At 41.2% G+C, this 13,910-nt stretch overlaps 2 protein-coding genes across 5 annotated transcripts in view; both read right to left on the minus strand.

Annotated features, from left to right (window-relative positions):
- Positions 1–1,618: 1,618 nt before the first annotated feature.
- On the minus strand, positions 1,619–5,812 carry cbln12 (cerebellin 12). Its single transcript, XM_008432966.2, has 4 exons — positions 5,592–5,812; positions 4,739–5,040; positions 3,192–3,311; positions 1,619–3,102 (listed from the first exon to the last, which is right to left on the minus strand). The coding sequence occupies exons 1-4, from the start codon at positions 5,620–5,622 to the stop codon at positions 2,905–2,907; spliced, it is 651 nt and encodes a 216-aa protein (XP_008431188.1). The 5' UTR covers positions 5,623–5,812; the 3' UTR covers positions 1,619–2,904.
- Positions 5,813–6,599: 787 nt separating this feature from the next.
- trim110 (tripartite motif containing 110) overlaps positions 6,600–13,910 on the minus strand; it is a 40,872-nt gene continuing 33,561 nt past the window's right edge. For all 4 annotated transcript variants that reach the window (XM_008432973.2, XM_017310049.1, XM_008432972.2 and 1 more), the window contains exons 3-8: positions 12,959–13,054; positions 11,244–11,477; positions 8,818–8,840; positions 8,517–8,662; positions 7,559–7,830; positions 6,600–7,072 (exon numbers count right to left, since the gene is read on the minus strand). In XM_008432973.2, the coding sequence (XP_008431195.1) occupies positions 6,803–7,072; positions 7,559–7,830; positions 8,517–8,662; positions 8,818–8,840; positions 11,244–11,477; positions 12,959–13,054 (1,041 nt within the window). In that variant the 3' untranslated portion in view covers positions 6,600–6,802. The remainder of the gene's footprint in view (positions 7,073–7,558; positions 7,831–8,516; positions 8,663–8,817; positions 8,841–11,243; positions 11,478–12,958; positions 13,055–13,910) is intronic.

The following is a 13,910-nucleotide window of genomic DNA, read 5'->3' on the forward strand; positions in this document are numbered from 1 at the left end:
AGTCCTGACTCACTTCAAACTGTCGCCATAAAAACCGAAGCAGTAAAGCTTGTAAGCAAGCCCATATGAAATGCTTTAATAATTAATAATCTATAAGAAAGGTTTTGACAATGATTATGTTTTTGTTCAAACAGATTTTTCTGGTGTATTTCCATTGTCACATATAGTTACCAAAATGCTTTGGGTCAGTTTGAGTGTTTCTGTGTTAATGAACACCAACTCCTTTTGCTATTCTTTGATAAATGTCCCTGCTGCTCTTCCTCAGATTGAGTAGAGCAGTGAACCTGAAGTGTGATGATATTTTATTGGAAAACTGCAATGGGAGCTCAGTTTAGAGCACAGACCTACTTTTATGTTCTTCAGAGATTAATTTTAGCAGCCAGCAGCCTGTCTAGTGGGTTTTTAGATGTGCATATCTTTTCTCTTGTACAGATGAAGACATATCTTTAAAATTATGCCATAAGTAGGAGATTTTTATAAAGATAATTCTAGAACAACAAAGTTTCATGGGGACAATGCCTAAAATCCTTGTAGCCGATGTATTTAAAGGGGCAGTATTATGTATTTTCCAAGTACATATGAGTATTTTATGGCATAGTCAAGTAAGTATGTTACCGCCGGTTGTTATAAAAATGCTGTATCAAGCATGGCTTAAAAGAAATTTGACTTTACAATTTGATGCCTTGAAATTGGGTATCTGTCTCTTTAAGAAGCTGCTGTTCTTTTAACACTGTCTTCAGTACGTCATCACAACATTTCTCTGTTAAGCTGTTTACAAATGTTTTCATGAGAACTGGACTGAGAAATAGTTCACATATTTAGCTCCACAGGTGTGCAGTTCCACCAGGTGATTGCTAATTGCTGCTGCCACTAGTCTGGCGGAGCTGAGAGGCTGGAGACTGGAGCTACAAGGAGGTGCTTCGTGCAAATAGGCGGAGCTTTGTAGCAGCAAGCGATTAGGCAACCCCAAATGGTTCCACGGGAAATTAAAGGATTTCTCAAACAAGCATAAAAGAATCAAAGCAGCACTCCATGTATGTTTTTGATGAGAGGAATAACTTGATAACATGATATAAAGTCCCATAAAAATTATTTTTGCATATTGCTGCCCCTTTAACCATCAATCTACTGAAATCTGTAGCTTAAGTGTAAAAGGAACCTCTGTGAGTATGGCATTGTGACCAAATAACCCTAAACCCGGTCCTGTATCTATGACTGTTTTAGTAAGGACGCGTGTAAGGAAAAACAGACAAACTGAGAGCGGTGGTTCTGAACCAGGGAAGCGTAAATGACTTCATGTGACAGTGCGCCACACTTTATCCATGGATGTCCTGCAGGGATGAGCCGGCAGGCTCGCCAAAGCCTCCATCTGTCTGTGTCTCTGCAAGGAGCATCCGCCACACTCGGCACTTATACCGCGTCGCACGCTGGTGTGCCTGGTCCTCGCCAACGCCAGCTCGGCTGGTGGGAGCTATATTTACAAACCGCTGCCGCCGAACGCGGCAGCATGAAAGGGCACGAGGAAATCTGCCTTGCTTTTGCAGATTAAACAGTCACAGTTGCAGTGATTCATAATATCCTTTTTTTGCATGCAAACAATCAAGTTGAGATGATTTCATTTTTTTTTAGCGCTTTGTTTTTTTATAGAAATTTGTTGGTAAATAGACATCTTTTGTATGAGGCTGACAGGCAGACAGAGGAGAAACAGTCATACAAGAAACTCAAACAAAATACTTTTTTTTAAGCTGGATATTTGCAGCACAGCTGTGTTAACACAAACAAAAATTAAGGCTTGGCATTATGTCAGCACAGGAGCACAAATTGATACTTTTTCCACAATCATTATATTCAATAAACAATAAATATTTCACATGAAGACAAAATAAATAAATAATTTCCATAGAGTGTTTGTAGCTTTTCAGCAACTTTTTTTTTTATAGATAGTTCTCTTCATTTGTTTAGTCCTAAAACTGGATGTACAGCGCCTTGCAAAGGCATACACCTCAAACTTTTACACATTTTATAAGGTTACAACGAGAAACGTCTGTCTACATTTGTGGGATTTTTTTTAGATGCATAGTTGTGAAGTTGAAGGAAAATAAACCCTCTTTAATTTGATTTGTTTTCAATAAAATCCAATGCAACTAGCTGCTTTTAGAAGTTTGACAGTCCACTGAGTGTTATTTAATATTATTATAAATCCATGTTGTTCTGAGAACGCCTGAGAGGTTTGTTAGAGAACATGCATCATGAAGACCAAGGAACACTGGAGATGGGTCAGGGAGAAAGGTGTAGAGAAGTTTTGCTAAATGCATATCCCAAGTTTTCAACATCTCACAGAGTGATGTTCCACCAATTATTTGGAAAATGGAAACGCTATGGCACAAATCTAAGCCTACCAAGATAAGGCATCTGACCTAAAGTGAAGTAGAGGATCAGTCAGAGAGGCGGGCAAGCAGTAACCCAGAAGAAGCTGCAGAGATACACAGTTCAGTTTGGATAATCTATGGATTGGCCAACCATCAGCCATGAACGCCACCAATCTGAATTTTGTGAAATAGTGGCAAGAAAGGGAATCAAAAGAAGTACTTTTTGCAGTTTTCCAGAAGTCATGTAAGAGAAATAACAAGCACGTGGAAGAAGGGACTTTGGTAAGATTAAAAAAAATTCATCATGTGTTAGAATGACCCAGCATGTCTTCGCATCATTTTCCAAGATGCGAACATCTTGGAAAATGATCGCAGATGCTCTCCACTCAACCTAACCGAGCCTGACATGTTTTCAAAAGATGAACGGACTCGTGATGTCAAGAAGTTCAAGAGGTGTAGCTACTTTTGCAAAGCGCTGTTAACACCCATCACTCACACCTTTCCTGTTACCCAGCACTTCCACTTTCCACCCGTTTCACAAGGGGAAGACGAGGAAGCCGGAGAACGTGGAGTACTTCCAGCCTCCCATCAGGTTCCCCCTCTCCAGTCTGAGGTAGGCCTTGTCGCCCTTCTCCAGAATCACCAGGCCTGCATTGGTTGCTGCTTCTCTGGTCACGTCTTGGTCTCCCGCAAACGCTGAAATCATTGGCCAGCCATTCACCATCAGGCTGACCTAAGAGCCATCAAACACGCGGATCAGGGAGAACGCACGAAGCAGCTACAACCTCAACTGCAACTGCTCGAATTAGGGTGATAGCATACCTGAATAGTCTGTCTGTTGTAGGCCTTCACGACATGGAAGTTGAAGCTGTAAACCCCTCTGCGTGGCGCGACGAAGACGCTGCTCTCTTGGTCAAAGTGAGTGCCCACGTTGACTAAAATCTGCGGAGATTTCGAGGGGGGAAATGCAGGCGAGGTAGGCGATGTCAGCAAGGAAATTGTCAAGAGAGTCCAAGGTATGACACTTCTTCAAAGTGTCTTCAAAGAAAGACACTTTGAAGAAGTGTGAGGGCTGTTGTTAAAAGCATTCATGCCTACTCCAAGGTCACTCCAGTAACTCTATTTATTACACATTCAGTTGGACCTCGGTCTCAAAGCTATTGATTCTCTCTTCTACATTTGCACTGTAAAAAAGCCTTGAATGTGCTGCATAATCTCACAGTTTTGAGGGCAGCACACCAAGTCCAAATGTTCAATCTTTAGCTTATTATCATTTAGCCTCAGTGCCTGGGTGTAATCAGATGTGCATTCATATTAGTAGACGTGGGACAACAAAAGTGAATCTTCTTCTTTCACATCTTTCAAGCACTGGAATTTCCTGTGTTTATCATTGTCATGCATAGACCAAGATGTTTGCCGGAGGTCTTAACCTGTCAGTGTCGGGTAATGCTCTATAAAGTAATGATCTTACTTTCTTAGTGCCTAGTAGACCTCGAGCACAAACTATTTCCAGACAGAAATATTTTTGTTATATTTTGGTTTGGATTTGATCTCTCCCTGGAAACCTAACTTGTGGTTCTGAAAAATATCATAGATCCTATTATGGCATTAATTGTGTAATGTAGCACCCAATTTAGTAATCAGCACCTAATGTCATAATCACATTGGAGCCACTTCTGTTTGCTCTTAAAATGGGTCAGCGAAGAACCAAGAAGACAGAACCACAGACTAATCTGTGAAGTTTCAAGCTGTTCTCAGCCCGCTTTCTTAAAGAGCTCTTATTTCTCTTCTTTAGTCCTTGCTAAAACTGGTTTGGTGCTGATCCAAAGTGGAAAACTGTCCTTCGACCTACTACAGAACGACCCACGGAGGGAACGATGTACCACAGGAGACCCTGCTCAGTTCGTAGAGAAGTGAAACAAAACAATTCAGAACAAAGTAGGGTGTTTGTTCAGCACCCGTAGCCTTTATTTGACAGTAAGCTAACAAGTAAGAGTCGAACTCGGTACGGCCGCCATCTTTATAGCCACTATATACGGAGCGCGCGCTCTGACCACCGCGCCACGCGACGCTCTGAGCGTTTGGTGTTCTGATTAGGCTGTTTTCTGGGCTAATAGTGGTTCTTTACATAATTTATCGTCACAATATTGCTGTGTGATTAATTATTGACCCTGTAAGTGATAGCTCAGTTTTCGGCTGCATTCTCAATATTTCAATTTCATCATTGGAACCTCAGTTAGTCACGACTCTCTGATTAGGAAAACATATTTACTCATTCCACTAATAGACTGATTAAATTTTGATAAACCAATAAAATTCGATGGCCTGCAACAAAAGCCTTCTTAAAAGACCATTTCAAAGCTACTCACGTTATCAAAGTAGATGATCATGGTGCGGTTGCTCATGTCTGTCGGCTCGTGGTTGGTCTGCCGGCTGGCCGAGAAGGCCACCCGTCCTGAGCCGGAGCGGACGGACATGCCCAGAGCGCTCCCAGCGGGCTCCGACGAAGGCGTGGAGTCACACACCACCAGGCACTTCCCCTCCAGGATGATGGGCTCCGTGTCGTTCTGGGCGCCGCTTTCCAGAGGCGCCGAGAGCAACAAGAGCAGCTGCAGCAGGCTCGGTAATATCAGGAGGTCAAAGTGGACAGACCAGATTGGCATGACTGAACCTGGTGAAACAAGCCCCGAGATGGTCTGAAAGTACAACTTTTGAGCAATCTGAAGAGTTAAGAGACATGCGTGTGGACAGAGTCAAAAGAGATATTTTGTATTCCCTCAGCAAAAAATAAATAAATAAATAAATAATGAGACAAGCGAGAAAAGAGGATGGATGACAAAGAAAAAAGTGATGAGGCAGGATTCTGGAGGGATGACAGGGAGACCCAGAAGGAGAGACTGAGAAAGGGAACAACTCCACTGAGTGACCATCTGTCTTTTACACAGAGACCCCCTCCCTCCCTCACGCATCCTCAGCACACACACCTTCTCAAAAACACCGTCTCAACATATGCTGTGGCTGCACACACCAACAGGACTTGGTCAGCTCAGTATCCCCCTATGATCTTCTGACTGGCTGAAATGAAACATTGTTTTGGGGAGGCTACCCCCTCCCCCTGTATAGAACCTCAGTTTTGATGAATATTGTTTATGAATATTTACCATTAAATAGAATGACTATTTGTTTGAAAGAATAGATGGTAAATAAAACCTAGACAATCACCTGTTTTCAGCTGAAGAAGCTTGTGTCCCATGTCAGCAAACCCTACGAGATCCGTCCAGCCAAAGTCAGGCGAAGCGGGAAAAATCCTTGTTTTCCAGCTCTTCCAGTCACATTYTCTCACTGCAAGTCGAGCTGATTGCCGATCTGGAGTATCCTCTGATCTCTCTCTCTTCCTCTCTCTCTCTTTCGCTCTTTCTCTCTCTCTGTGTGTGTGTTCGTCCTCCCTTCTCTTCTCAGCCACCCCCTCTGTTCATCTGCTTCTTCCTCACCCTCTTACCTTGCATCCACCCACTCACCCTAACAGAGGAATAAAGGAAGGTGATTGGGAGTCTGCTCAGCTTCAAAGAGCAAAGTTACAGAGAGTGTGTCAGTTGTTTTTTCTTTCTTCTTCTTCTTCTTCTAATTTCCAGTAAGAGCAGAGACATGACTCGAGTTGAAGGTTAGCTAAAAAGGATGAAAGCATTATGAATCTTTCCGATAAAGTAATAATTATTTGCTTGGCTGGTAGCTACTGTGCCAAACAGTGCGCGGTTTCAAAGCTGTAAATTCAGAAGGCTACTTACAAGATGTGACTTTGTCAAATAAAAAAGGAAAAAGATTTTTCTTTTTAAGACTTGGAAGTGAGACATCTTGAATCCTTTTGGTTGAAATTCACACATGCAGCAGCCTTCATGAGGATTTGCACCCCTGCTAAGGATGTGTAAAAATGTGTTGCGTTAAAAGTCCAAATAATTAATTTTTCTTCATTTGAGTTGCACCGGAAGACTTTACGTCGCCATGCGCTCTCACAAGGGTTTTTCAGGGCTTTTGGAGGAGAAATCGGCCCCCAGCATGATGGATCCTCTACCGTGCTTCAATTTGCTTTAAAGCTACATTTTATAGGATGTGCCTACTCAATAATGGTGTGATTTTGTTAAAAAAAATATTCTCCAATGATATCCTTCTCTAATTGAATGGGTGTTCTCAAATCCAAGGTCAATAATAAAAAATGGATAACAATACTTCAAATTTGCTTAAAAACAGAGCTCTCTCTTTATTTTAAAGACAGTCAAGTTTCTGTGCTCACATTTCACATTGTTAGAAAGCATTTATGAGACAGGCGACCATGTTGATACGCCATCAACGCACTTTTTAGGAGGAGAACGCCATTACAGTCAGTCAGGAAGTGGGCATGGCTCACGGCAAAAGTCCCAGTCGCATCGATCTCCTGCTCACACTTTGACCACAGAGATGCGGCTCTTGAGCTCGGCTTTATAGAGTCCGAAGCCCAAACACACAGGCTGGGCGAAGCTGGTGGAGAAAGTGTGGAGGTGGATCAGGGTGTTGGAAGGTCCCACTTCGGAGAAGGTGATGGTCCCAGAGCTGTAGTCCACGGCAACTGCGACTCGATTGCCGACCATTTGGTATGTGAGCCGTGTCTTCCTGCGGTTGTGCCAGGCAGACAGCTTTTTGTCGTGCTGCTGCGTCAAGCTCCACGACACCTGGGAAAATACAGTAGCGATGCTTTGACCAAAGACGCAAAACAAGGACAAAATAGGAAAAAGTTACATAGATTTGCAGACCAAGCAGAAACAGCACGAACAGCAACACTGTTCTCAGACAAACGACTCAACAATGAATCATCAACGCAACCACATAAACATTCAGGACTTCGTTGTTTCTGACACTGGACAGAAACTCCGAAAGACGTTTCGGTATTTTACATTTTAAGAGGTGTGAAAAGCAAATTTGTCTTCTTAACGCGTTTCTGACTTTATTTTAAATGAACGTTGGTCCTTTCAGAACAGATCGAGAGAGGTAGATGGTGGTAAATCAGCAAACTCTACACCTATAGCATAAAGTAACGCCTAAAAGGAATGAGGCAAAGGAAAACCAGAAGTTCATATTTTGAAGTCAGCAGGTCCGACCCAGTTTCTCACAGATTATCTGTCTCCTTTTATACCGTCACAACGTGGCGACAGTTTTACCTTGTTGTTTCCAAAAGCGTTCCCTTCCTTCCCCTTCCGTCCGATGCTCCGATAGCAGACGGCGACATCCCAGAATCCCTCAGCCTCCAGCTCCCAGTAGTGAGTCCCGGAGGAGAAGGTCTGGACGGTGAGGACCTGTGGCCAGTGGTCAAACCGCTCGGGGTGAGCGGCGCAGGGCAGCCGGCTTTTTACACGCATGACTGAACGCAGGTCGTCAGAGATGCTCAGCAGAGGATGGGCAGAGTTTGTGTCCAGGGACAGAGGGCTGGTTACTGCGGGGAGAGAGTCCAACACTTAAGGTGTTTACTTTTTACCGATCTATGTTTTCGCATCCACCTGAATAATGTGTAGTTGCGCCACTGTTCACAACCAAGGTGTAAAATCAGGCCCTGTTGCCATCAGGCCCACAGGATGAATATGGTTCAGGTTGCTTACCTGAGCTTGCACTTGACTTACTGTCTTTGAATCCAGTAAGTCAAATATCAAAGAAAAATACCTCCAAAACATCTGTGTCTTTAATTGCAGTTAATGGTAGTTCTATACAACATTTATATGTTCAGAGGATGAGCATGACACACTTTTCAGATTCTGTATTTGTAAAAAAAAAAAAAAAAAAAAAAAAAAAGGTTTGAGAACCAGAAATATTTTTCCTTCTACTTCACTACATAAAAGACAATTAAATACAATGGGATTGGGGTCGTAATGTAATCAAATGTGTGAAACAAAAAAGAAAGTAAATAAATAAATCAAGGGATATGAATAATTTTTCATGACTGAATTAAAAAAAAAAAAAAAAAACAGTTTTCCAAAAGGATCATGTCTGGGAATAAGTTTGTAAAATTTAGTAGATATGTATTAAAAAAAATGCAAACATTTCCCTGAAGTCAAACTACTTCCTCACAGATAAATAATGTTGCTGTTCAGTGAAGCCGACGGGTGAAACTAATGAGCCACTCACAGAGCTCCCTCTTGAGCTCGCTGAGGCAGCGGAGGGTGGACGTGATGAACTCCCGATATTTGCCCTCTATGTCTTCCAGGATGTGCTTCCTGTCCACACAGATGGGCTCAGGGAGGAAAAGTGGGCAGTTCAGGTCTGCTAGCAATCTGCAACACACCGCATGGTGCAGAATAAGAAAATCCACTCATGATTGTTACATCTTACATTTTTATAGCAAGTAGATCTAGGTTTTACGTCATCCCAAGCATACTTAACAGAAAAATAACACACAAAAAAAAAAACATCCTTTGTTTGGACTTACTTTGTGTCGTCTGATTGAAATGCCTGCAAGAGAAAAGGACAGTGGAAAGAAACGTGAAACGTCATGTTCACAGAATGAATTACAAGGATTTATGTGAATCTGCTCTGAAAAAAAAAGGGAAAAAACCTTCAAGGTCACTTTTTTGTTCACTCACATGAAGCATTTTCCTGTCTCTTCTCTCTTTTTCATTAAATGAAACAGTCACGAAGGCAGTATGCTACATTTTCAGCAAGAATATTTGAAAAACCGTGAAACCTCTCAGATTCAGTAAGATGGAGAATCACCTTCCGCTCTATAAGGCCTCTAACATTGTGATAAAATAATTATTTTCTACTCGTCTTTTTAGCTTTTCTTAATTCATTAGTTTGTGTCTCTCGGTGTGTTAGAGGAGCATTTCAATCGGACTGCAGCTCTGACCTTCACAGGAACATGTCGATTCTTCTGTTTTACAGCAAATTACGATTCCAAGATGTTATAATTATCAGTTAATTAACTGATAATTTGTACGTCTGTATATTACGGGTTAATTTTTTATCATTTTAAAAGCTAAAGCACAAACATAAATTTCACTTCAGGACATACATTATTTTTTTAGCTGTATTTACCTAATTTTAAGAAAAGGAAAAGCCTATGAGCAGACTTACATAAACACAAAAAGTTTTATAAACAACTTTCATTTAGCTGGACATACTCTTAAAGGTTCTTCTACATTTACTGAATAATTTTAGGCTTGACTATAATCATTAAGATCTGATATCCAAACCTTCCCAGATAAATGGTTTTGAAGTTAATTTTTTTAACTTCTACTGACTCCTATTTGCAAACTATGGCTTTAGTTAAAAGTGGAAAATGCCAGAGATATTCATGTGAGATGGTTAAACTGGCATAGTGTACATCTTGATTCTGAACTTTAAATGGAGGACTGTTTTGGAAAGTCAAAGTCAAAGAGTGTGTGAACGTACGCGGTCAATTTCTTGCCATTTCTTTTAGTTTTTTTTAAATTTCCCTCCAACAGACTTGTGGAAAAAGTTACATTTTATACCAGAGATACCTTACGTCTTACCAGGGTTGTGTAAATGATTTATATCCACTGGATAGGCTCAGCCGTGTGACTGTCAATGTTTCACCAGCTGAGCAGATGCAGGTAAGGGCTAATCTGTACTCTTTCCTCTGCCTCCGATTATTTGAATCTGTCGCCGTATGTATCTTGACCGGTGCAGTCAGAAGGATGGACGCACAAATGATCCAAAATGTGTGTATTTTTCACTGATCGCTGTGAGTTAATCAAACAGAAGCTCTGAAGCTTGGAGTGAGTTTGTTTTTTATGACTGTCTCTTTTTAAGCCTGCCATAAACCCAGTGACTCGCGTCTTCTTCTCCTCTTCATCCCCCTCTCTCGTCATCACTAATTATGATGTCGGGGTTTCTCTAGGGATGGCATTGAAGCATGCGTTGCATTTCAACTTGAGCCTGAAAAATTCACAATTTCCTTCTGTCTCTGAACATCCAGCTAACATGCACAATTTGGAGGTGTGCGCACCTCCTCTTACAAACGGAGTGCAAATGCAAATGCAAATACAAATGCAAGACAGCCAAACATTTATTATTACGAAGACTGAGGATTGTTCGCTTCAGCTGTTTGGTAACATCATTCTGGCCTCAGCTGGAGAAGCGGCAGGACGCCAGGTATAGCGGCTACATGGCTAATAAATTTTTTGGCGGTCAGCTTCGCTGGTGTTGTTGTGACAAGATTGTGGTTTTGGCAGGAGGCCAGCGTTCCTACTCCTGATTCTGATTCTGATGCGGCCAATCCCTACTACTGGCTGCGCCAAGGACTATATGCTTCCACCACAACCTCCGTACTGAAATTTTGAGAGTGCAAAAAACAAAACAGCATCATAAAATTCCCTGCAAACCAAAATTAAATGACTAGCCAGTTAATACTGTGTAAAATTGGATCCACAAGATCGATACTTTAGCTTCAGATTCCCTCTTGAGATTTTGTTTTATTTTTGTGCTGTGGTTTCTCAACTCTTCCCCAAAAAAGATTTTGTTTTGATTTCCTCTCAAGTTGTATATTTTTGCAATTTGTTCATTAAGTAAAAATGCACACAAATCACATTAGTGTGTTATTAAAGTATTTTGTAGATACCTATAAAGTTTATCCAAATGCTATCCTGGGTAAGTAATCCAAAAGAAAAACCACAAAAACACCAAAAGGTCAGAAGTTTGATGAAAGTACCGGTATTTCCGATACTGGCTCTGTATTTACTTGGCATTGGCTCAATACCAAAATATGCAGTATCACCCATCTTCTCCCATTTAATGCTTTCAAGAGGTTTTACTTGTGTTTTCGAATGTAAAGATCTTGTGCCACGCTTTTCAGCCGATTCCCACTGTTGCACTGAGTTACTGAAAGAGTCTTACCCAGATGAGCAGGAAAGGGTCGGTCTCTGCCAGCAGCAGGTTCAGGTAGCGCTGAATGTGCGCCGTCTGGCTCATGTCGTCTCTCACTTTGGCGCAGTCCTGGTGCACATGCTCTATGATCTGCTGCCTTTCCCTCTTGGTGAGCTCCTTCAGAGCCGCCACCAGCTTCTTCACCTGGGCCTGCAGGTCCGTGTCCAGCCGCTCCACCTGGCCGTCGTCCTGCTTCAGGGAGTCCTGGAGGAGGCCAGTCGTGTGATTTTTGGCCCATTTTGACACGTGGAAATGTGGAAATAATGATTCTGCTAAGTTCTAGAAGTGCAACCGATTTACTTAAACTGAAGAAAAGCGTTTATTTGTGTTTGTCTGAGATGCAACTAAAAAAAATAAATTACAATTTATGGTGCGGAATAAATTAGGACTCCCCTACAGTTACCCCAAATTGAACTGGCGAAACAACATGGCAGCATCTGTCAAATCAGATGAGACCGGTGTCAAACGTTTGTACGTTCTTTCTGCTGTTTTGCGCAACCAAAAGTTTCATTTGTCCCGCTATGGCTTTAAAGATTTTAACAAACGTTTCTAGAGGTCATGAAAGGTCAAGCAGTCCCCACGCTTTTACAACCTCAAACACGATCTGTGACAATAAAGTCTGCTGTGTTTGTGCTGAAAAAAGATGTACTTGTGCTGCTTTAGTTTTGAAGATATTAATTCCAGTTTAAAGGTCAAAAGGTCAACCAAACTTTACAAAAATTAAACAAAATTGGTGATCTGTGTTTGTGCCCATACCATTTTAAAGATATTCATAATAAAAGTTTCCAGAGGTCAAAGGTCAACCATCTGGACACCAATTTAAAGTAGTACCAGTAGACTAAAAAAAGTAATTAATTAGTCGTAAATGAATAGAGTTCATAAAAATCACACATTTATTGAATGTGTGCAATAAATATTGTCATAAACAGGAGAAGAAACCTCACGCCAACTGTAAAGCACAGAGGTGGAGGTATCATGGTGTGGGAATGCCTTTATGCAGCAGGGGCTTACTTGCTCACAATCACAGCATCCACCATCAATTTTGCAGGAAAAGATGAGAGTTTCTGTAAAAATATAAGCCACAGCTGAACCAGAACTGGATTCTGCAAGATGACAGCGAGCCAAAGCATCCCAGCAAATCCACCAAGAACTGAGAATTAAGAAATGGCGAGTACTGGGCTGAGTCAAAGCTCAGATCTTTATCCTTTTGGGATGTTGTGGTGTGACTTGAATCAGGCTGTAGATGTAAGAAACTCCTCAAACATCTCACGGCTGAAAGTAAAGAGAGGAGAAAAAGTTTCCCCGCACCCGACGTCAGAGGCTGGCGCAAACTTCTCAAAGAAGCTATTATAGCCAAAAAAAGTGAGATTATTTGAGGCAAGGGTGCACTTTTTGCTTAGCTAGAAAACATATTTTTTTGTTTGACTTTTTACTCGGATAAGCATATCATGCTTTTTTTTGTAATTTAAGTGCAATCAAGCTTTCTTTTTCAGAGATTAGTCGTCATTGTTTGTTGATGGTGAATGAGATACGGGTGTCCTATTTTATTCACATTGTTTTGCATATAACATATTTGAATAAATTGTGTAATTACAGACATTGATCGCCTTTCGTGACTCCTCAAATGGATTAGCCTTGTCCGGTTTGGAATAACTTAAACTGATAAGACCAAAGTCTTTATTTACCRCCATTGCAGAGTCGATGTTTTCGTGGTCTTTGAGAGCTTTCTCCCCGTCTTTTAGCTTCTTTTCTGCTTTGAGGAGGAGCGTCTGTAAGATGACCTGTAAAATCAAGATGCCATTAGAGCAACTTTACCCTCACCTGCCAAAATCCAGTAAAAACATGAATAACCCTTGAACCTTTTCTACATTTTTTTTCTCAATGCAGCTTTACTGGGATATTATAATATAAACAATGCATTCGTATTCGGATTATTTGAGTCAATACTTTCTTAAACCACTTTTTGTTGCAGTTGCACCTTCTAATCTACAGCTTTGATGTAACACCAGCTTTCCATATTCTTCTTTGCAACTGAATGGCCAGTTCCAGTTTTTGAATGTGCTTCAATCTAAACAAAGTGTTTTGAATACTCAAAAAGGTTATCTTAAAATCCCTGCTAAAAGAAAGTCACCCATATAATGCAATAACTCCCATTTCCCTGCGTACAATATATTGGTTTGCCACATAAAATCCTAGTAATGCTTCACACATTGAAGGTTGAGGTTGTAGCATGAAACATTTTAGGATGTTTAAAGGGACAGTGTTGTGTAAAATCAACTTTTTTGATATTTACTTCATGTAATGATGTAAATATCGTTACAAGAAGTAATGACATTACTTCATGTAATGATACATGAAGGAGTGTCTTATTGATTCTCTTGTGTACGTTTGAGCAATCTTTGAACCAAGGACCACCTTATAAAATATTCTGTTCTACTCTTCCATGCGTTGCTGCATTTTCCAAGCCGAGCTTCTGCATTACAGAGCCGCTCCACCACTGAGCTCCTTCAGACTAGCCAGAAGCAATTAGCAAACCCCTGGTGGATGCTGCGCATCCGCTGAGCTCATTATATGAACCATTTCTCAGTCCAGTGCACTGACTAATGTTTGTAAGAGTTGAAGTGATGACTTGCTGGG

This window comes from Poecilia reticulata, linkage group LG17 (genome assembly GCF_000633615.1).
Source record: "Poecilia reticulata strain Guanapo linkage group LG17, Guppy_female_1.0+MT, whole genome shotgun sequence".
In the NCBI taxonomy this organism is placed as follows: domain Eukaryota; kingdom Metazoa; phylum Chordata; class Actinopteri; order Cyprinodontiformes; family Poeciliidae; genus Poecilia; species Poecilia reticulata.